This window comes from Schistocerca piceifrons, chromosome 5 (assembly GCF_021461385.2).
Source record: "Schistocerca piceifrons isolate TAMUIC-IGC-003096 chromosome 5, iqSchPice1.1, whole genome shotgun sequence".
Classification (NCBI taxonomy): domain Eukaryota; kingdom Metazoa; phylum Arthropoda; class Insecta; order Orthoptera; family Acrididae; genus Schistocerca; species Schistocerca piceifrons.
Window position 1 is genome coordinate 32256164 of NC_060142.1, and position 25056 is coordinate 32281219.

A 25056-nucleotide genomic window follows, 5' to 3' on the forward strand; every position below is an offset into this window, starting at 1 on the left:
ATTTCATCACACATTCTTTCAACATTGTCATCATCCGCGATCTTAACTGGTATATAAACTTGTGCTACTGTGAATAGGTTCGGTTCGGTTGTTTGAGGGAGCAGACCAAACAGGGAGGCCATCGGTCTCATCGGATTAAGGAAGGAAGTCGGCCGTGCCATTTCCAAGGAATTATCCCGGCATTTGCCTGGAGCGATTTAAGGAAATCACGGAAAACGTAAATCAGGATGGCCGGACGAGGGATTGAACCGTCGTCCTCCCGAATGCGAGTCCAGTGTGCTAGCCACTGCGCCACCTCGCACGGTGAGAATAGGTATTAGCTTCGTGTCTATCTTCACTACGATAATACGTTCACTACGCTGCACATAGTACCTTATTTGCATTCCTATTTTCTTATTCCTTATTAGGCTCTGAGCACTATGGGACTTAACATCTGTGGTCATCAGTCCCCTAGAACTTAGAACTACTTAAACCTAACTAACCTAAGGACATCACCCACATCCATGCCCCAGGCAGGATTCGAACATGCGACCGTAGCGGTCGCGCGGTTCCAGACTGTAGTGCCAGAACCGCTCGTCCACCCTGGCCGGCGACCTCATTAGTCATTAGACATCGTGAGAGAGCAGAATGGGACTCTCCGCGGAACCTACGGATTTAGAACGTGGTCAGGTTATTGGGTGTCACTTGTTTCATACGTCTGTACGCGAGATTTCCACACTCCTAAACTTCCCTAGATCCACTGTTTCCGATGTGATAGTGAAATGGAAACGTAAAGGGACACTTACTGCACAAAAGCGTACAGGACGACCTCGTCTGTTGACTGACAGGGACACACAACAGTTAACGAGGGGCGTAACGTGTAATAGGCAGACATCTATCCAGACCACCACACAGGGATTCCAAACTCCATCAGGATCCACTGCAAGTTCTATGACAGGCGGGAGGCGAGAAAATTTGGATTTCATGGTCGAGCGGCTGCTCATAAGCCACACATCACGCCAGTAAATGCCAAACGACGCCTCGCTTGGTGTAAAGGAGCATAAACATTGGACGATTCAGCAGTGGGAAACCGTTGAGTGGAGATTGGACAGTGGAGAACGTTGTGTGGGGCGACGAATCACGGTACACAATCTGGCGATCCGATGGCAAGATGTGGGTTTGGCGAATGCCCGATGAACATCATCTGCCAGACGTCTAGTATCAACAGTAAAATTCGGAGGCGATGGTGTGGTGTGGTCGTGTTTTTCATGGAGGGGGATTGCACCCCTTGTTTTGCGTGGCACGGTCACATCACAGGCCTACATTGATGTTTTAAGCACCTTCTTGCTTCCGACTGTTAAAGAGCAATTCGGAGTTGGCTATTTCATCTTTCAACACGATCGAGCAGCTGTTCATAAGCACGGCCTGTGGCGGAGTGGTTACACGACAATAACATCCCTGTAATGGACTGACCTGCACACAGTCCTGATTTGAATCCTATACAACACCTTTGGGATGTTTTGGAACGGCGACTTCGTGCCAGACCTCACCGACCGATCTCTTCTGAGTACAGTACTCAGTGAAGAATGGGTTGCCATTCCCCAGGAAACCTTCCAGCATCTGATTTAACGTACGCCTGCGGGATTGGAAGCTGTGATGAAGGCTAAGGGTGGACCAACACCATATCATTCTCCAGCCTTACCGATGGCGGTCACGCGTAGCCCTCCTTACGCTAACGTTGACATCCTTTAGCTTGTGTTTGTCTGAGAGGTTTTGGCTGCGTTTAAATTTGCAGTGACGCTCTCTTTGCTTTCGCAGTAGTTTCCTAACTTTGTTGTTGAACCACGGTGGGTTTTTCCCGTCCCTCACAGTTTTACTCGGCACGTACCTGTCTAAAACGCATTTTACGGTTGCCATGAACTTTTTCCTTAAACACTCAACATTGTCAGTGTAGGAACAGAAATTTTCGTTTTGATCTGCTAGGTAGTCTGAAATCTGCCTCCTATTACTCTTGCTAAACAGATAAACCTTCCTTCCTTTTTTTTGTATTCCTATTTACTTCCATATTCAGGGATGCTGAAACGGCCTTATGATCACTGATTTCCTGTTCTGCGCTTACAGAGTCAAAAAGTTCGGGTCTGTTTGTTATCACCTGCATTTGGACAGACAAGCTAAAACCGGGAGCGCTGTCATTTTCCGTTGGGTGAAACTGTCCAGAGAGGAGCGGAGCTGGCAGTTGGGGAGCGAGACACCCTGTGTTCCTCGCCTCACAGACTGTTCTCTTTCTGTTCGCAGGTGTTCCGCCAGTCGTTCACGGCGCACTACACCATCTACGACGTCTCCAACGAGTGAGTACGACTGCACCTGCCCGCGCTCACACATCTTCCGTATTTATCCTCATAGGCACCACACCTCGGAGACGCTTTCACTTACACGTACAACTTTCAGTGCTTAATTTCTAGTCCGAGCGTTTTTTCTTGATGATCACTTCAAAATGACTGTTGCAAACATTTATTACGCTGCAGCCGCGCTGTCTGATCAATATAATAAACCTGAGACCCTTGTGTAATGCAAAATTGGCTTCTAGAGAGGCGGACCCGCCAGCATAAAAGGACGTGGCGAGTATTGCACCGTCAGTAGAGAAGCAGCGACAGCAAAACGGTAGGCCAGGAGAGCTCAGTCGCTTCGAACAGAGACTTGTCGTTAGACGTCACCTGAACACCAAATCCGTCAAGGAATTTCAGCCCTTCTTAGGCTGCCCCATTCGAATGTTGGTGATGCGGTTATGAAATGGAAACGCGGAGAACCAGCCGCAGCTAAACCGAGACTGTACAGATCTCACATACTGATGGGCAGGGACCGTCAAGCATTGTCGGGGGAGAAGGGATCAGTCGTGAGTTCCTAGGTGCTACCAGCAGTCCAGACAGCACAGTGACGGTGCGTGGGGAGTCAAGTAGAATTTAGTACAGTGGTCTAGCAGCCTCTGACAAGCCACACAGAGTTAAGCGACACATGATGTGGAGTAAAGAGCGATCCCGTTGCACAGTGGATGACTGGAAACGAGTGATCTGAAGTGATGTCAGTTCGATGGAAAGGTCTGGGTTTCTCGAATGCCAGGAGAGCTTTTACCTGCCATTAGTGAAGTACGAAGGAGGTGGTGTAACAGTATATGGGTTATTTCGTGGTTAGGGTGTGTTCCTCTCATTGTGCTTCAGAAATCGCTAGACGTCAAAGGATATGAACATATTTTATAGCAATGTGCTCAACGTAATGGAGAGGAGCGATTCGGAGGTGCTGATCAGCTTGAAAATTCACACTGTCAGCATCTTTGAAGCGATGACTGTAGGCAATAACATTCCTGAAGTAGACTGGCCTGCTCAGACTAACATCCTGAACCCAATGGGACACCTTCGGTATGAGTTATAACGTCGACTTCGTTCCACACCCTAGAGTCTAACATCACTACCTACCTCGTTTAGCTTTTCCGATAAAGGTTCCAAATCGACTGTTAGTGATCTGACTGTCAAATCGCAAAGCTAAAGAACGGCTACATTAAACGGACACCTGGCAGACTTCGTGTACCGACGCAATGGGACCGTCGAGCACTGAGGATAGTTGTAACAATCGCATGAAATCATCGGGAGAAATCATTCGTGTGTTTCAAAGTGCTACCAGCAGTCCAGTTAGCACAATGACTGTGATAGTGAATGAAAAAAAAACGAGCTACAGTGGTCGTACAGTTTCTTATAAGCTACAAATTCCCAAAGCGACGCTAGAGCTTGTCTAAAGAAAGGCGCCACTAGGCAGTGAATGAATGGAAAGGAGCGATTTGGAGTGATGAATCACGAGAGTCCGATGGAAGCGTTTGGATTTGGCGAATGCCTGCAGGACGTTACCTGCCATCATGTGCAGCGCCAACAGTAAAGTACGGGGAGCTGTTGATAGAATATAGTGCCGTTTCTCATACTTAGGGTGTGGTCCCCTTATTGCGCTTAAGAAAACGCTTAATGCAGAAGCATATGAACGTATTTTACAGCAAAGCGTACTCGTACACAAGAGGAGTAGGTGAGAGACCATGATTGTTTCTATAAGCATGACAATGAAGTCCACGTTCTGACTTATCCCAAAATGTTCCATTGGGTTCACGTCAGCACTCTCGCCAGAGCAGTTCATTTCCGGAATGTTACTGACCACACACCGTGCTGATTTATGACAGGGTGCATTGTCATGTTCACCCTGTTACAAATCAGCATCTTTGCTGCAATGGTGTGTGGAAAATACAATTCCCGAAATGGTCTGGCCTTCCCAGAGTACAAACGTGAACTGAATGGAACACATTTGGGATAAGTCAGAAGGTCGACTTCCTTTCGGACCCCAGCGCCCGACATCACTATTTTTTTTTCTGATTTCGGCTGTTGAGGGAGCGAGGGGCACCATTCCTGCTCAGACATTGACACACATCATTGGAACCGTTGCCAACAGAGTTCAAGCCATCATATAGACGAACGGTACATAGACCCCACATTAACCTTCACAAACAGGTGTCCGTATACTTTTGATCTGTTAGTTTATTTATGGACGGTGTTCCAAAAGTGAAAGTTCTGAGATGGCCAGAGCCGTGGTGGGGGTGGTGTGGGAGGGGGGGTGGAGGGGGGGGGGGCGGGAACCCAACGAAACAATAAAACAAATCCAATACAAAATACGTGCAGAAACGCGCACTTTCTGAGATGCAAACACTTTTAGACAAAAAGGATCAGCTTGACACCCATTATTCGTGAGACACGCTGAAAGTAATGACTAAGTAATACACTACTGGCTATTAAAATTGCTACACCAAGAAGAAATGCAGATGATAAACGGGTATTCATTGGACAAATATGTTATATCAGAACTGACATTTTCACGCAGTTTGGGTGCATAGACCCTGAGAAATCAGTACCCAGAACAACCAACTCTGACCGTAATAACGGCCTTGAGACGCCTGGGCATTGAGTCAAACAGAGCTTGGCTAGCGTGTACAGGTACAGCTGCCCATGCAGCTTCAACACGATACCATCGTTCATCAAGAGTAGTCACTGGCGTATTGTGACGAGCCAGTTGCTCGGCCACCATTGACCAGACGTCTTCAGTTGGTGAGAGATCTGGAGAATGTGCTGGCCAGGGCAGCAGTCGAACATTTTCTGTATCCAGACAGGTCCGTACAAGACCTGCAACATGCGGTCGTGCATAATCCTGCTGAAATGTAGGGTTTCGCAGAGATCGAATGAAGGGTAGAGCTACGGGTCGTAACACATCTGAAATGTAACGTCCACTGTTCAAAGTGCCGTCAATGCGAACAAGAGGTGACAGAGATGTCTAACCAATAGCATCCCATACCATCACGCCGGGTGATACGCCAGTATGGCGATGACGATTACACGCTTCCAATGTGCGTTCACCGCGATGTCGCAAACACGAATGCGACCATAATGAGGCTATAAACAGAACCTGGTTTCATCCGAAAAAATTACATTTTGCCATTCGTGCACACAGGTTCGTCGTTGAGTACACCATCGCAGGCGCTCCTGTCTGTGATGCAGCGCCAAGGGTAGCTGCAGCCATGGTCTCCGACCTGATAGTCCATGCTGCTGCAAACGTCGTCGAACTGTTCGTGTAGATGGTTGTTGTCTTGCAAACTTCCCCATCTGTTGACTCAGGGATCGAGACGAGGCCGCACGATCCGTTACAGCCATGCGGATAAGATGCCTGTCATCTCGACTGCTAGTGATACGAGGCGGTTGGTATCTAGCACGGCGTTCCGTATTACCCTCCTGAACCCACCGATTCAATATTCTACTAACAGCCATTGGATCTCGACCAACGCGAGCAGCAGTGTCGCGATACGATAAACGGAAATCGCGATAGGCTACATCCTACCTGTAACAAAGTCGGAAATGTGATGGTACGCATTTCTCCTCCTTATAAGAGGCATCACAACAACGTTTCACCAGGCAACGCCGGTCAACTGATGTTTGTTTATGAGAAATCGGTTGGAAACTTCCCTCATGTCAGCACGTTGTAGGTGTCGCCACCGGCGCCAACCTTGTGTGAATGCTCTGAAAAGCTAATCATTTGCGTATCACTGCATCTTCTTCCTGTCGGTTAAACTTCGCGTCTGTAGCACGTCATCTTAGTGGTGTAGCAATTTTAATGGCCAGTAGTGTGCCTATGACAAGGCAAGGAATTTCCACACCAGCACCGCAACTCGACGCCCACTGAGTGGCGACAGGTTGTATTTTTGGATGGATCACTTATTATTCTCCATCCGACACGTGACCGTTGGCGAGTACGACGTGAAAGTATGAAAACTAACACTCTGCAGTAGTTATGGTCTGGGGAATGTTTTCGCTGTATCCCCTGGGTGATTTCGACACTCTGGAAGGCAAAATGGATCGACACAAGTATGCATCTATTCCTTGGGACCATGTCTACTCCTACATGCAGGCCGGCCAGGGTGGCCGAGCAGCTCTAGGCGCGTCAGTCAGGAAACGCGCGACCGCTACGGTCGCAGGTTCGCATCCTGCCTCGGCCATGGATGTGTGTGATGTCCGTAGGTTAGGTTAGGTTTACGTAGCTCTACGTTCTAGGGGACTAAGGACCTCAGCTGTTGAGTCCCATAGTGCTCAGAGCCATTTGAACCATTTGAACCTACATGCAGTTTATTTTTCCTCGGCACGATGCCATCCAACAGGAGGACGGAGCAACGTGTTACGTAGCTCACAGTGTGCGTGCGTGGTTCAAAGAGCACTAGGATGAGTTCACCCCAGGATAAGCAACATTATTTCTCTCCTAATAACCATTTGTGTGTGTGTGTGTGTGTGTGTGTGTGTGTGTGTGTGTGTGTGTGTGTGACTGGCGGTCAACGGCTCGAAGAAACCATTCCGAGGTATTCACCGTCAGTCACACTCGGTGATGGTACTAACAAATCTCTCATCTATCCTATCTTCTTTTTACATTCTTCTTTAAAAAAAACAACAAAATTTTATTTATATTTCAACCTTAAATTATTGTTATTTTGAAAAGTATCATTCTTTGTAAATGTTGTAGATAAAAAAATAGGAAAGAAAACTGTAAAAAGATGAAAAACGAAAATTGTAAGATGTACGACCTGTTTTAAACATCAGGTAACAGGTCTACAATTTGGCAATAAATAAATAAATAATACCCCACTCCTCTGGCCACCAAGATCCCCCGGATTTAAACCCAGTCGAGAATTTGTGGGACCACCTCGATCGGGCTGTTCATACCGTAGATCCCCAATCGAGGAACCTACCGCAGCTGGCTACGGTACGGCTCCACATACCTGTCGGTAACTTCCAGAACCTCACTCACTCTTTTCCTGCATGTCTGGCAGCAGTCCACGCCACAACGGGTCATTGTTCAGGCTTTTGACAGCTGGTCACATTAAAATGACCGAAGCGTGTGGAAACTATTCTTGGTCTCTACCAAAAATTACCAAAATGAGCTAAAATTAATCTTTGAAGAAACCTGGACGAAAAAAGTCCCAGGAGAGTGAATGCAGCTCTGACACCTCCACTACATAAGAAAGGCCATGTACAAGACTTTGAAATAACAGGAATTTCTGTCCTACCAGTAGCATATCAAATATTTTCCAAGATTTTATTGAACAGAGTAGAAACAAACTGGACAGTCATTTATGTGAATATGAAGGTAGTTCCAGGAAAAGCAGAACGTGTTCTAAACAAATATGTAATCTGAAGTCAGTCATTTGCCACAGAATACTGAATTCAGAAGGTGCTCTGGTAATGTTTGATGATTTCAGAAAGGCCTTTGCATGTGTTGGCAGAACAACTGTAAGTAGAACAATTCGAGAAGGTGTATAATGTAATATAACAAATTTAATCTGTGAAACACTTACAGACAGAGTACCTAGAGTGAAAGTTGTTGGAGAAGTACCTTAGACCTTAGAAATAAACACGGGTGTACAGCACGGTGATGGCCCATCTCCAAGTCTTTTTAGTTGTTCCAAAAGGAAAAAAAAAACACCCTGACAATTTGAAATGAAAAACTGAATGGACATGGCATTTCACCATTCATATTTGGAAGGGGAAGAAAAGTATTGGAGCTAACAATTTCGTGTATGCTGATAACACTTCTATACTTTATGAAAATGTGACACTTGATATAATACAAATTAATATTTTAGAAGAAACAATTTCTGAAGGAAAAAAAACAACAAATTTTAAGAAATGTTTAAAATGCTCAATTAATGACGAATTAGAGAAGGTTATAAAATTTAAATATCTCGGTGGGATAATTCGAAAAAATGCTTTGGATCAAGTTACTATGGAGGAAGGAATACATAAAACGGAAAGGGCATTTAGTTAAACTAAATACGTTTATGACAAAAAATACTTCTCTAAAATGCAAAAAGTACGGATCTGCAAAACAGTAGCGAAGCCAGAATGTATGTATGCAAGCGAATGTCTACCATTTAACTAAAATTTAAATAGTTTAGAAACACTAGAGAGACGAATCATTAGAAAAGTAGTAGGCCCACGTGTAACTGTAGAAGCGTGCAAGTTACGAAGTAATGATGAAATTTGTCTAAAGCTAGACAACTTACCAGAACTAATGAGAAAAAGAAATGGTGTTTTTCGGACATTGAAATAAAATGCAAAACAGCACATTAATTAAAAAATTTTAAAAATATTCATGGATAAGAAGTCAACAACAAGGTAGGTCTATGAAGCAGAAAATTATTTAGAAAAAATAACATAAAATCTGAAGAAACAATAGACAGACAAGTGTTTAGTGAAAGAGTGTTGAATGTAGAATGATTCCAAGGTTGGAGAGTGAAAATAACAGGTCCTGAGTGGTCAGAAAACAAGAAGAAAAATCGAGGTGAATAGATGAAAGAGTATTGGATGAAAAGAATAGAACAACGAATAAGGAACTGAAACTGGCACATGGTCCTAAGTTAAAAATCAAGAAAATGAACCAGCACCGCCGTATCATCAAAGAAATTTATTTCAAATGATTCGTTTCGGTTCAACGCTTATGCCATCTTCAGATCCACTATAAATTGAGAGATCACTTTCATTTCTTTACCCACGTGTTGTAGAACCCACATAAAAAGACACTATATGTCGTGGATTGCATACATTAGCAGTGCATGCAAACCGACAACTAATCTTATGTGGGTTCTATGATACAGGGGCTAAGGAATGGAAGTTTTCTTTTGGTTTATAGTGAATCTGAAGATGGCGAAGTGTAGCGCTGAAACGAACAAACCCACTTGTTAGTCTAGTGTGTGTGTGTGTGTGTGTGTGTGTGTGTGTGTGTGTGTGTATGTGTGTTCTTGGCTTTTTGCAATGTCGTACTGGTTGCAGTAACTTGTGCTGATGCGAGTCTACGAGGTGCACTGTTCTTCGGCTTCGGCCTGGATTTCGGTCTGACACGTGAAGAATAGAGGAAAGCGTTGCCGGCGCTGACAGTGGCGGGCGCTTCGCGTGACGGCCTGCGTGACCTTTACCTTTGGCTTTAGCTCTGCCTCACCCCCGGACTTGCTGGCCGCCATTACCGGGAACACCAGGCGAGCGCTTTTACGGCGCCAATTTGGCCGGCGCGGCGCCCACAGGCCGCGAATAACGGCCTCCGCTCTCCGCGTGACGGGCGACGGGCGGCGCCCAGCCGCCCCCGCTGACGGGCCGACGCGCGCCGCCGGCGCCCACGCGCGCCCCTCCCCGGTCACGAAACGCCGGCTGCCCGTAACAACCGGCTTCGGCCTCGTACGTCTGTTAACACCTGTCTCATCCGCGTCTTACTGCCCCTACTTCTGTTTCCACTGCACTCACAACTCGGTAGCCTCACGTGACCAAGTACAGAACGACACGTATATATCTCACTACTAAAAGTCCGACAACTGACAGTAGATTCTTTTTTTATTGACATAAGAAAGGAATGACTGGTAGAAACCGACCATGGGTTCCGGAGAAAAGTACGAACACGCGAGGCAATACTAATCCTTACGACTGTAAGAAAGGCAAATCCATTTTTGTAGCAGTTGTAAATTTACAAATGGCTCTGAGCACTATGGGACTTAACTACTGTGGTCATCAGTCCCCTAGAACTTAGAACTACCTAAACCTAACTAACCTAAGGACATCACACACATCCATGCCCGATGCAGGATGCGAACCTGCGACCGCAGCGGTCGCGCGGTTCCAGACTGTAGCTCCTAGAACCGCTCGACCACTACGGCCGGCTGTAAATTTACACTGTAGAGACAAAAGTCATGGGGTAACGATATGCATATATACAGATGGCCGTTGTATCGCGTAAACAAGGTAAAAATGTAATTGTCATACTCAGGTGATTCGTGTGAAAAGGTTTCCGACGTTATATGGCCGCACGATGGAAATTGACAGTCTTTGAACGCGGAATGGTGGTTGGAGCTAGATGCATGCACATTACATTTTGGAAATCGTTAGCGAATTCAGTACACTGACATCCACAGTGTCAAGAATGTGTCGAGAAGACCAAATTTCAGGCATTACCTCTCACCACGGACAACACAGTGGCCGATGGCCTTCGGATAACGACAGCGAACATCGGCGTTTGTAGATTTTTGAATGCTAACAGGCAAACAACACTGCGTGGAATAACCGCAGAAATCAATATGGGACGTACGACTAACGCATCTGTTAGGACAGTGGGGCGAAATCTGGCGTTAAAGGGCAATGGCAACAGACGACGGACGTGTATGCCTTCGTTAACAGCACGAACTCGCCTGAAGCGCCCCTTCCCGGCTCGTGACCACAGCGTTTGGACCCTAGACGACTGGAAAGCCGTGGCATGGCCAGACCAGTCCCGATTTCAGTTGGTAGGAGCTGCTGGTAAATTTAGACTGTGGTGCAGACCCCACGAAGTCATGAACCCAAGTTGTCAACAAGGCACTGTGCAACGTGTTGCTCCATGTTGGTGTCGGCTGGGTTAACACGGAATGGACTCCGTTCTGCCGGCCGGGGAGGCCGAGCGGTTCTAGGCGCTACAGTCTGGAACCGCACGACCGCTACGGTCGCAGCTTCGAATCCTGCCTCGGGCATGGATGTGTATGATGTCCTTAGGTTAGTTAGGTTTAAGTAGTTCTAAGTTCTAGGGGACTGATGACCTTAGAAGTTAAGTCCCATAGTGCTCAGAGCCATTTGAACCATTTGAACTCCGTTCTCTGATCCAAATGAACCGACCATTGACTGGGAATATTGATGTTCGGCTACCTACAGACCATTTTCAGCTATTCATGGATTTTATATTCCCAAACAATGATAGAATTCTAGTGGATGACAATGCGCCATGTCACAGGGCCACAATTGTTCGCCATTTGTCAGAAGAACGTTCTGGACAATTCGAACGATTGATTTGGCCATCGGGATTGCTGGACATGAATCCCGTGTAACATTTATGGGACATAATGGAGAGGTCAGTTCGTATGTAAAATCCTGCGCCGGCAACACTTTCGCAATTATGGCCGGCTATAGAGGTAGGTTGGCTCAACATTTCTGCACCACACTTACACCGACTTGTTGAGTCCGTACCACGTCAAGCTGCTGCACTACACCGAGCAAAAGGAGGTCCGACACGATGTTAGGAGGTACCCCATGACGTTTGTCACCTCAGTCCAGAGACAACATTTGACAGTGTTGACTGTAACAGACTCTTCCAAATGGATAAAATGGCTCCAACTTGTACAGAAACCACACCAAGCTTATAAGAGTCGAAGGACATGAAATGGAAACAGTCGTTGAAAAGAGAATGAGAGAGGATTGTAGGTTGTCCCACATCTTACTCAATATGCACTCACACCAAGCAATAAAGAAACCAATAGAAAAATATTCTAACGGCATTTAAAGTTCACAGATAATAAATAAATATCTTGACGTTTGCCGAAGACATTACAGTTCAGTCAGAAACTGCAAAGGACGTGGAAGACAAGTTGAGCGGAATAGATGGTGTCTATAAAATAGATTGTCAGGTGAACAAAGATAAGACAAGGTTAATCGAATGTCGCTCAATTAGATCAGTTGGTGCTGAAGGAATTACTGTAGGAAATGAGACACTGAGGGCAAGTCAAGTGTTTTTGCAACTTGAGGACAAAAATAACTTGCGGCGGCTGAAGTAGTGTAAATTAAGAGTCTTTGAAAATACACATAACCTGTTCTGCCTTACGGCAGGTCTTGTCAGGGGGAAGCATCGTAAGAGAGGTCCACTGCATGAGCGTCTAGGGAAGTGATTCCAGTGGTGGTTTCCCGTTGCCTTCCACTTATTATGATGAAATGATAGTGAGTACAACACAACACCCAATCCCTGGTCAAAGAAAACTCTCCGACCCAGCCGGGAATCGAACCCGGTCCCCTTGGCGTGACAGACCACCGCGCTGACCACTCAGCTATCGGGGTGGACTCTCGGAAAAGAAAAGTGTTTTAACAATCACTAAAAGTTCGAGTGTTAGGAAGTCTTTTTCCGGAAGTGTTAGTTTGTAGTATAATCTTATATAGAAGTGACATTATAATTCACCGGTAAAGACACAATCAATCCTTTACCACAGAGCTGTGCATATAAAGTCGGTTGCAAGGACCGTGGAATCGTATAAGCTGGTCAGTCAGAGAGAGGTGCGTCAAATGTGTTCTCAAAACATGAGAGAAACTAGAGATTAGGAAAGACAGAGTCAATCTTCGAAGATCAAATTTTAACGGAAAACCACGCATACGAATTACAACGCGACCTTTTGTACAATGTTATGAAAAGCCGAAAGACGACGCCGATGAAATACTAAAAATTAGTAAACATAGGACTCAGGATCCCATCTCAGTTTTAAATGACCAGACGCGTTTTCCCTTCTCGGTTCTGTTAAATTAAGTTGCACTTAAACAATTATTGCACTGCAGTTGTAAATGAAACTTCATTTTTTAGCTTGAACTCGCTTTGCTCACGACATGCGAATTTCTGCAGATAATACTAGAGTTCATTTTCAAAGAGGCATCATCACACCATAGAAACAATTTGGAGAAATTAATGAAGCATTATCAAATTCAGAAGACATAGTTACACCATTAAACATGGCACTACTTAGTTATTTATTTCATAAAACGTTACACGAATGCTTTTATTTACTTTGTCACGGGCTCCACAGAATGTGGAAGGCCAGTGAATAAAATTGTTGGCTTCCAGTGCTCGTGGCAATATTTTTTATGTTAGATGTGTCACTCCATTTCTTAATGATTCCCTAATGGTTTCATCTGAAATAGATTGACAGAGGAAGATATACGATTTCATATCAGAAATGGAAAAACTTTCATAATGAAACCTAACAGTTATTTACTTGTCCAAAAATCAATTTCTGGTTTCTTGGTCATCGCCAGATGAGAGCTGAATTTTAGAATCACGGATAAAATGACGTGTGAGCCACACGGCTTTTACAGACACAGACACACAAGATACATAGTATGGTGACAGAGTTTACGCCGTTTGTCTGCTGCGGAGCCCCATGTTCGACAATGCACATTTAACGGTATACTCCGAAACATTGGTTCCTGCACCACAGTGGTGCTCTGTCAGACCTGCTACAGATCGCTGCCATATCCTGCTTTCCAGAGCAGGGAAGCCTCCAACCTCTGCGTTGTGCGATGAGGTGTAGCTGTCCATCACGTTGTCAGGTACCCGTACTTTCACCGTCCTTAAAACACTTTTACACACATACTCACAACAGCAGACCAATAGTCGACCAGTTTCGCTGTTTGCGAGTTACTTGTTCCCAAGGGTCAAACGAGTCTGCCCATTGTCAAAGTCGCTTATGTTTGTGAATTTCCTAAAGATTTAGAGAACCATATCGAGGCAACACCACAGCCAGAGAGAAGGAAACTGAACAACTTTCAGCCATGTCTTTCTTACTCAAAAGATACGGGCGTGGTACATACTAACGTGTAAGGAAATTACGAAACACCTTTCAATTGTTAGTTTTTAGCAGTTACAGCTATAAAGTGAACACGTGTTGTTCAAGCGACCTCAAGTTACAGTTTACGGGGTTAGAAGCCAAGATCGCTTGATGTGAAATAATTTATTTCACGACCAGTTTCGACAGTAACTAACTCTCATCTTCACATATTCAGATCTACAATAAACGGATAATGATTTGAATAATAAAAAGTACATACCTTCCAGATGTATAATTACAAATCAGTCTCGTGGACATACTGAGAACATGCTCCAGTTATAATAAAACAGCTCTACAATGGTTTGTCAAATATATAAAACTTGCTATATAAAATACCCATAGCACCAAAAAGGATTCTAAAAGTAAAAATGGGCACATCAGTAAAGACGATGCGTCGATGATACCTAAGGAAGACTTACCTGATATGCTTTAGAGTCCATGTTAAGTGGTTTTAAGCTTGGTCGCCATGTGGCGCCACAGTACTAAGACAACTATGCGTGCATGATTACTTCCAAGATTGTACTAACTAACTATTTATTTGAAAAATTTTTTGAACCAAGTTACGTAACAAAACTATAGAGAGAAACGTAGTCTCAATAAACACTGAAACAGCACGAAACAAGTACGTAACCAGGCAGATAACTATGTTTCCTATCATGTATATGATGGTAGACTCAGAGCAAGAAAGAGCACTACGTTATGTAACTGACAGCCGGTAAAGGGAAGCATATGAATATAGCTTAGCGCCGATCATATCTCTAGATACAGCACAGGCGTTCAAGCATGTTCTCGGCATGTGACGAGACTGATGTATAATTATATTCCTGGCAGATATGTAATTTTTTCCTCATTATGTCTGATGGTTGCCCACCCCGCAACGCTCCTCACCCTGACATCCCTCCTAAATTTGTTCGCGGTTACTCCCGCGCCAACTGGGATGCCTACCGCGACTCCACACACACCCAGGTCGACCGCCACGACCCTACCCTCCAATCTCCTGAAGACATCTTCCGCACCTCTGCCTTCCTGCACCAGACCTTGACTGACGCCGTCGCCACTCATATCCCCACCAAAGCCATCCACCCTCACCGCCCCGCCCTGCCTCCACAGGCCGTCCTTCTCCTTCGAGAGTCCCGCCGCCTCTACCGCTCTTTTCTCCGCACTCGCGACCGGGACACACTTACCCGCCACCGGCTATTACAACGGCGCATCCGTAACGTGCTCGCTGCGAACAAACGCCGTGCTTGGCGACAGACATGCACACAACTCAACACCACGCTCCCAATAAACTCTTCCAAGCATTTGTCTGCTTTCCACCCCCTTGCTGGGGACCGCCCAACCTCCCACTACCCTCTCCTCCTCGATGACCGTCCCTTTCCTGACAACCTCAGTAAGGCCAACCACTTTGCCTCCCACCTGTCCGATGTTTTTCCCATCCCAGATGATCCCCAGTTTGATTATTTCCTCTTCCCTGACGTCATCGACCGTACGAATACCCCTGTTCCTCCCTTTACTCCCAGCTTCCAGTACTTTGGGCCAAACACCACCATCTGAACTTAATACTCTCATCACTACACAGGACATCAGTCTCACACTCCACACTAAACGCAACACTGCTTCTGGCCACGACCGCGTTACCTACCGCCACCTCTAACACTGCCCTCCCTCCTTCCTTTCAGTCCTTTCCACCCTCTACAACGTAATCCTTGCCACCAGCGTCTACCCCGACCTGTGGAAAACCTCCCGTATCCTGATGTTCTCCAAAACCAACAAGCCTCCATCTGATGCCTCTTCCTATTGCCCTATATGTCTCACCTTGGTGTTCAGCAACCTCTTGGAATCCAGTCTTACCTGGTGCATCAATGTTCACCTCCACTGACACCACCTCCTCCCCAACACCTAATGTGGCTTTCGTCCTTCCTTCTTTGCCGATGACTAACTCCTGCACCTCACTCATCTCCTCTCCCTCCAGCTTAACTCCCATCCCTCCACCTTTTCTGTCTCCCTCGACCTCTAAAACGCCTACGACTGTGTCTGGCATCCCGGTCTCCTATTTAAACTCCAGACCTACGACCTTCCTGTCAACGGCGTCCGTCTGATTGCCTCCTACCTCTCGAGCCGCCCCTCATACGTTACCATCCATAACGCCGATTCCCGCACCTTCTACCCCTCCGTAGGTGTGCCACAGGGCTCTTTCCTCTCCCCTCTCCTCTAACTCCTGTACATGGCAGATATGCCCCAACCCCCCCCCCCCCCTCCAGTACACCTCCTGCAGTATGCCGATGACGCTGCCTTCCTTTCCCTTTCTCCTACCTTTCAACAGTCCCACCACCTTCTCCAGAATCATCTTGACCTTTTTTTCACATGGCGTAACTAGTACCTCCAGAAAATCAATGCTTCCAAGACCCAGGCAATCATTGTAGGTCGTATCACTCGCTCCTTCTGGCTCCTTGATTTCTCCCTTACCATCTGCGCCTCTCCCCCACCCTCACCTACCTTGGCCTCACCATTGACCATCACCTCACCTGGATCCCTCATCTCTGCTCCATCCAATCCAAAGCCCACAACCACCTCCAACTCCTCAAACTCATCTCTGGCTGGACATGGGGCCTGAACTCCTCTATCATCCTCCACACCAACAAATCCTTAATCCGTCCTATCCCCTGTTATGCCAGTCCCGCCTGGGTATCTGCCCCTCCCCCCCACCAAATTCTATAAGTCCCTCCCAGTTCTCGAGTGCCATGCACTATGCCTCACCTTCTGTATATGCCTGCCGTCCCCATGCGGATCCTCTATGACCTGATTCGTTTCCCCAATCTGCTCCTGCTCCTCGAACATATCCACATCCTCTACATCTCCCGCCGCCTTGATCCCCCTAATCCGCTGGTTGCTCCTCTCTTCTCCAACCCCCGCCCTCTGCCGCGCCTTCACCAATGTGTCCCCCTACCCTCCACCTCCACACCCTTCATCTCCTTTCCCAAGGTGGCTTCCGTCGATTCCCTCTCGTGAATGATGCCCTGTCTCCCTCCATTTATCCCTCCTATCAACTCTGATCCTCACCACCCACTCCCTTCCTCTGTCCTTTCCGTTGGCTCCCTCTCCCCCTTCCATCCTGCTTTTTCCTCACCTACCCTGTCTCTGCCTCCCTTCTCTCCCCGGTCTTTTTTGCTCCCCCCTCCACTGACTTTATCACTCCTTCTCGCGTCCGCCCAGCCCCCCTTCTTCTATGTCCCCTCCCTCCATCGGCTCCCCCTTTTTTCCTCTCCTCTTCCCCTTTTTCCCCCTCATCGGTCCAAGACCTGCCCCCCCCCCTCCAACTGCCGCCGTGTCGCCTCTATAGTGCTATTTTAAGTGAGTGTTCAGTGTAGTAGTCCCCTGTCAGTGTTTTGAACAGCCACCATACTGTCGCTAGTTCTGTTTTTATCTCGTGCGAATAGAAACCAGGCTGTCGCCATGTTTTTAAAATTGTGCCTGTCTAGTTACTATGTGTTTTAATCAGCATTGCCGACCGTTTTGTTTTTATATTTTCTTGGTATCTTTTTCTCCATGTTTCAGTTTTAGCGCCTGCTTTCGTTTTGTTTTTTATATCTCCTAATTCTGTTTTTTAACTTTTCTGTAGGCTGCAGACGAGCGTATTGTGCTGCTGCCAGCCCTCCCCTACTCTGGGGGGAATTGAAATCCAATAAAGAAAAAATTGTAATTTTTATCATTCAGATAATACGGTTCCTTGCGCATAACTGTTGCACAATCATGAAGGTTACTACATTAACATTATTCTATCCATACATTTAGACCTTATAATCTGAGAATGACAGCTAGTTACCGTCGAAACTGGCCGTGATATGAACTATTTCACATCATGCGATATTGGCTTCTATTGCTACAAATTATAGCTATAAACAGTTTTACCTCCTAGTAGAATACAGGTATTGACAATGCTTCCGATATTTTGACACTGTTGTGATTTTCCGGTAAACACCTTCTGTTCGATACTGTTTCTGTACGTATCCATCTTCGCAATTTAATTTCTTGCAGGTCACTTGAAAAATCGAAAATATTATACACACCGTAGTTATACAGTCTGTCCTTCATGCATAAATTTGGCTTCGAAATGTGAAGAACAAATAGAAACATGATCTCTCTTCTCATTGTAATAACCCGTTTCTTTGTCAGCGGCTTGCTTATCAATTGAAACCTGGAATAAAATAATAGGTTCATAATTCACGCAAAACTAAACACACAAAAGCTGTTTCTGCACTAGTGTGTAAAACATATGTAAATATCATCAAAAGATAATTGTAAACAGTACTCGTTTGAAATAATAAATATTCTTAGTGGCCGGCCGTTGTGACCGAGCGGATCTAGGCGCTTCAGTCTGGAAACGCGCGACCGCTACGGTCGCAGGTTCGAATCCTGCCTCGGACATGAATGTGTGTGCTGTCCTTAGGTTAGTTCGATTTAAGTAGTTCTAAGTTCTAGGGGACTGATGACCTGAGATGTTAAGTTCCATAGTGCTCAGAGCCATTGGAACCATTTTTATTCTTAGTGTTATTGCTTCTGTGTACGCAATTATCCGCTGAACAAACGAGAAGCATGATTTGGAAAACAAATTCAGCAAATATATTCTCGCAAAGTTAAATACACAAAAGCTCTTTCTGCACTGGTGAACTAGTTACATCTAACTAACCTAAGGACATCACAAACATCCATGCCCGAGGCAGGATTCGAACCTGCGACCGTAGCGGTCTTGCGGTTCCAGACTGCAGCGCCTTTAACCGCACGGCCACTTCGGCCGGCTTCAGTTGAAATAAGAAGTATTCGTAGTGTTACTGCTTCTGTGGATGCAGTTATCCTCTGAGCAAACGAGAGGCATGACATGATTTGGAAAACCAATTCAGTAAATACTTAGTTTAACAGAATACACACGAATTCTCTCGCATTCGAAACAAGTGCAGAATGACCACACGAACGTGGCGGCTGGTAGTACTACCTGACGGTTTCGAATGGTTTCGCAGGCTTTAATGACTACTCGATAAAGAGTTTCCGCATCTGAGTGGTCTCCTATATAGACCAGTTGTTTCAGGTGCCCCCAGAGATGCTAATCAAAAGATTGAGGTCGGGGGAACGTGCAGACCATAGCACTGGTTCTCCTCTAGCCATCCATCTGCATTGCTAGATACCAGGCAGTGCATCTCAAACAGACTGAAATGTGCTGTAGCTCCCTCATGCATAATGTTCAAATGGCTCTGAGCACTATGGGACTCAACTGCTGAGGTCATTAGTCCCATAGAACTTAGAACTAGTTAAACGTAACTAACCTAAGGACATCACACACATCCATGCCCGAGGCAGGACTCGAACCTGGGACCGTAGCGGTCTCGCGGTTCCAGACTGCAGCGCCTAGAACCGCACGGCCACTTCGGCCGGCTAACCCGCATGTTCCTTCTATTTCCAGCAGCTCAGTCCTAGTAGATTTCGGAGAGTGTTCTGAACGAAGTCCCTATTGACAGCACCTGGAAGATGTGCTGGGACAACGAATGGCACCATCAGACAGTCCTGTTCAATGTCACTGCACACAGTCTTAAACTGATGCTGATATCTAGCCTCTACTGTAGCATGAGAATTGCAACTGGCGCATACGTCTCTTCCAAACGTTGCCTCGTCTGTAAACAAGACTGAAGGGACAAACAACGGATTGGAAGTTTGTGCAACTAATATTCGTCAAGTCTCCTGTGGCGGGTGATCGGCAGGCGTAAGACTGTTCACACTTTGGAGATAATACTGACTCACAATCTGCACCTGAAGCATGCTCCAAGCTGAACTTGGACATGTACCATATGCCAGACCCACTTGTCTTGCGCTGATACGTGGCTCTTCTTCGGCAGCCCGAAGAACGTGCCCTTGATGGTCTGGCGTACGAGCAACACGTGGTCCTTCTCAGTCAATAGTCTATGATCCTATGGATTCTATTTCTGAAACGCGATGATACACAGGTTGGATTACACGACTGTCTTCGGTCTGAAAAATCCGTCTGACACAGTCGTCCAACCTCTGTTCATTTACCTAAAAAATCATGCCTGCATGCTCAAAAACGAATATCCTGCCATGTTTGAACTGAGCACTTTGCGTTAACTCGCTACCTTCAGAAAATAAACACAATTGCGAGTATAAACCAGTCTCCCTGACAACACAACGCCACCTGAGATACAGTTAATCAAATGGGTTCATAGAGAAGGAAGTTGATGGGTTGTACTTGGAAAGCCGTTGAATGTCAACTTCCATTAATAATTCGAAAACGAAGGATTTTCGTGTTTTTGTGTAAGGGACATTTTCCCAAAGTTTGTAAAGGTAATTTTGAAACACCCTGTTTATTCTCTTTGGGATTTCCCCATTAGTGGACGGTATAGCGACGAGAATGATTCATTATTAGTCTCTGTCCGACTTTTAGAATTTCGTTACTGCGCCAAGTGCCCGAAAAGTACCCGGCGTGATTCGTTCCCACAGCGGACAGTAGTCATAATGTTGTGGCTCGCCAGTGTACGTCGTGAGCGCAAATCAGGCTACTGGAGCATGTACACAAAACTTTTTCACTACGTAACACCACGTAAAAATACATTCTTTTGTCGCTCACAATAATTCTGTTTATATTAGACTGAGCAATGTTGTTGTCCAACAACTTGTTTAGGTGAGAGACACGTCACATCCTGTAGTCCGTCCTCTGTCAGAGCACTCATAATCACCTGTCAAGCTTTCATCCGAACTTCTCTTCTGATGACGGACTCCTGTGCCGTATGCACCTCTAACTCATCAAACAACAACCGCAAATCCACCATTTCTGAACCCCTTTATATCGAAAAAGCGTATGACCGTGAACGGCATTCAGGTCTCCTCTTCCATGTAATTACGTCCATGTTATCGCATCCCTTCTATCCAACCGCCCTTCCTATGTTACCATTAACAACATCAATTCCTGTATCTTCCATCCCACTGCAGGTGTGTCTCAAGGATCTGTCCTCACTTGACTCCTGCATGTCATATACACAGCTGATATGCCTAACCAACCTCCAGTAAGCCGCTGACATTGCATACGTAGCCCTCTATCCTACCTTCCGGAGATCCAATACACCCTCTAAATACATCTCAACCAATTCAGCTCTTGGTGCAACTAGTATATACCCAAAATAAATTCTTTCAAAACCCAGGCAATAATCATGGGGCGAATCACCTGCAGCTTCCGCCCCCATAACTTTTACCTTTTCATTTATCATCATCCTATCGAATTAACTAACAAACTAAAATACCTCTGAGTATCGCTATATCGCCAAGTAACATAGAAATCTCACTACCTAGCCTGTCACCATAACGCCCGCAACAGACATCAACGACTCAACCTACTAACCGGTCGACCACGGGGATTGCACCTTTTCACAACCCTCCACATCTGCAGACCCCTGATCCGACCCGTCCTTTGCTATGCAAATGTAACACGGATTTATACACCTACAAAATTTTGTCAAGCTTTACAGATCCTAGAGAGCCACGCACGTCGTCTAGCCTTTCGGATTCGCTTTTCCCCCCGTTACACGAATCTTCTGTCAGCTTATGAAATCCTCCTACAGCTTTCTTTTTTGTACTGAACGCCTACGAATATTCTACATTACTTGCAGATCAACTTTCCTCTCCCTTCCCCCTCCGATCCAATCCTAGTATTCTGCCACGCAATTTCCAGTGCATTCCCCGTACCTTCACCTACATACTCTCCACATCCTATCCCAATGAAACTTTAATCACTTCCCTTTACCCACTCATAAATTCCGCCCAGGTATGCACTTGTTCTACGAGATCTAGCACAACATACCTCTCCTCCCTTCGAGCCTGTCCTCGCCACTAACCTCCACCCACATCCTAAAACTGCTGACGGTATCACATCCCTAATTACCGTTCCACATCCCTGAACCAAATGTCCACCTTGCACGATGGACGTCAGAACCACACCGCCCATGTTGAAATCGCACGGTTTTCTTATGAGTGGCGAAAGGACACGTTTCAGACACACCACTGCGCCGTTCAGAATCGAAAACTACAATTCGCAGTTCAGTGAGCAAGAGGACGGCGTTCTTGACAACACTGTGGAACTCGTCCTCCAGACTTCAGCCCATCTCGAAGGACATCGTGGGGCTTCAACCACACTGGACGCGGTCTGAGTCCTTTGGAACGTAACGCCATTGCAGTTTTTCTCTGTTATATAGGGTGGAACAGCTGTGTACCGTTCAAAGCTATTAGACGAAATTTGGACGTGACCCGAAGCAGCGAAGGATGCTTATGCTTTTTCAGTCATCCATTTTGGCGTCGTCCTATGGTCTGATCACAGGCGGGAGTGCAACATTGACACATGCGTCAATAAAACTGAGAAGGGTCCCTCTAAGAATTCCCAGTTCCGCAACTCCCTCAGTGCTACCTGCGCACCTTTGTTGCTCACTTTAAAAACGTACCTCTACAGAGACGACGACACCAATTCACCCGTGTGGAACTCTGTTGCTGCTCTAGAGCCTGAGGGCACGCATGCGGAGTCTAAGAGGTGACGAAAGGGTTGGCTCCCCTCAGACGCTATAGCAGCAGCGGAGTTCCACACGGGTGAATTGGTGTCGTCGTCTCTGTAGAGGTACGTTTTTAAAGTGAGCAACAAAGGTGCGCAGGTAGCACTGATGGTGTTGCGGAACTGGGAATTCTTAGAGCGACCCTTCACCGTTTTACTCATGCATGCAAAGCCTATATGAACATTACTGGTGTGGATCACGTTCAAATTTCACCGAATGGTTTTGAACGTTTCCACCCAGTAAACCAGAGGAAAAGCTGCGGTTGCGCCACACTCCAAACGGACAGATCACGTTGAATATGATTGCAAACCCACGATATCCTTGCTGGAATGTTAAATCGCCCGGGGGTGTCAGCAGTGTTGGACACCGTCCTGGTGCTCATCACACAGAAAACTTTCGTTTCAGACTGTGACATGTTTCGGAAATAACGCCACAGCGGTAGGGCTGGTTTGACCAATGCCGTTTACGCCACCCTCTGAAGTGTTTTCGTGTCGCCCTGAGCGGCAGCCTGGGCGCTACAGTCTGGAATCGCGCGACCGCTACGGTCGCAGGTTCGAATCCTGCCTCGGGCATGGATGTGTGTGATGTCCTTAGGTTAGTTAGCTTTAAGTAGTTCTAAGTTCTAGGGGACTGATGACCTCAGAAGTTAAGTCAAATAGTGCTCAGAGCAATTTTTTTTTTTTTTTTTTTTTTGAGCGGCGGCGTCTTTGAAATGTTTTCTTGGCCGCCCATAGGAAGGCCGCGAGATTTAAACGTCGGACGTCGCAGCGCTGGACTTTATCGAAAAGGCGTCCAATTGGAGGCGCGAAATGGCGAAGACAGGGTCTGACGACCTTCCCATCGTGCGAAACGTCCACGATGGGACTCGGCAGAATTACGTTCAAATTTGCTGCCGCTGTGACGTCATTAACACACCTTACACCTCACACGAACGTCTGGGCTCTGGCCATGTTTTCGCAAGTGCGAACACCTTGCATTTTGAAGCGTCGCCGAGTCGATGGGCGCCACGCCTTAGCACCTTTACAGAGGCAGGTTGCTGGCACCGTTGAGCCAAATTTCAAACTTAGGCATCGCAGTGGGAGACAATTGCGGGGTTTCGAAAAAGTGATCCTTTAATTGTGTTATGCCTTGTAAATTAGGCAGGGAAAATGTTTCATGCACCTTATGATAGGAAACCGAACAATCATTATCCATTTCTGGTTTGGATAATGCAGGGTGGGTTGCCTATGGGGTTAAGGGCCATGATATACTTTCGACAACAGTTTCATTTTCCCCACCCTGTATTTTCAATGAGTATAGTAATTACGAGGGCTTGCTGAGAAGTAATGCATCCCAATTGTTACGCGTGTGTGAAAACTTTCAAAGATCCTTAAAGAAAAGAAACATTCTACATCTTTATTTTTCATGTCTACGTATTTATTTATCAATATAGTTACCCTGGCGACGAACACATTTGATACTGTCACTGTAGGATGTTTGACTTTGTTAACGGAGCCACAACCTCACCTCTCCTTGCACCGCTTCATCGATATGAAAGTGAAGTCCTCGAAGATGTTCTTTAAGTCTCGGAAACAGGCGAAAACCGGGTGGGGCCGATTCGGGACTGTATGGAGAATGATCGTTGACAGTGAACCGAAGGCGTCGAACTGGTTGCAGATGTCGCAGCTCTCGTGTGTGGCCTGGCACTGTCATGTTGCAGGAAACGGTGCTCCAAGGTTGGGACGAACTCTTCGAATTCCCAACTCGATTACAGCAAGCTGTTCCTCATGCACCGTCATAGTTATACTTTGCGTGGTCCACGGGCCATACAAATAATATTTACAGATTTTCACTGACCTTAGCCGTATCTGTGCACTGATATCAATCAATGGCAACAAGTGAAAACTTGTGCCGTATCGGGACTCGAACCCGGATCTCTTTCTCAAAACGAGACGTCGCCTTAACCACTATGCCCATGCGAGAACGATTCCCCTCCGACGCAAACTCGCAGCCTGTTGCACACTACAATCTTAGTGTCACCTACCTATGAACGTTCTCACTTACCATTTCGGATTCCTGGTTGGTGTACATCCACACTGAAGAAATGGATCTTTGGTCGTCCCATCTTATAAAGCTTACCAAATGAACTGACAGTTCAAGACAAAGAGATGTATGCAATCATTTAGCCACTAGATTGTTTGAAACATATTCCAAGTATGGAATTTCTCACCCGCTCTTACCCCCTAAGTACTCTTTAGTAGACTCTGCGCCTGTGCTCAGACAGAGCAGGAGGAAACGGCAGGAAGATAGTCTGGAAGTAAGGGGCAACAAGCTATGTTCGGCGGCCACTCTAATAACCAGGCGTGATGTTCGTTCTTCCAGCGACCAATTAGCATTATTGTGCTTCTTATGACGAATGAACTGCTCCTTTGTTTGTGCATTGCTCGTGGTCTGTATCTCTCTTTTTAACCAAATGAATATATCATGACAAGAGGGCAGAATCTGGTT

At 46.1% G+C, this 25056-nt stretch overlaps 1 protein-coding gene across 1 annotated transcript in view; it reads left to right on the forward strand.

Annotated features, from left to right (window-relative positions):
• Positions 1-25056, forward strand: part of LOC124798538 (inactive dipeptidyl peptidase 10) — a 1422769-nt gene that overhangs the window by 1135081 nt on the left and 262632 nt on the right. Inside the window, exon 7 of the mRNA XM_047261988.1 lies at positions 2275-2327. Within this exon, the coding sequence (XP_047117944.1) occupies positions 2275-2327 (53 nt within the window). The remainder of the gene's footprint in view (positions 1-2274; positions 2328-25056) is intronic.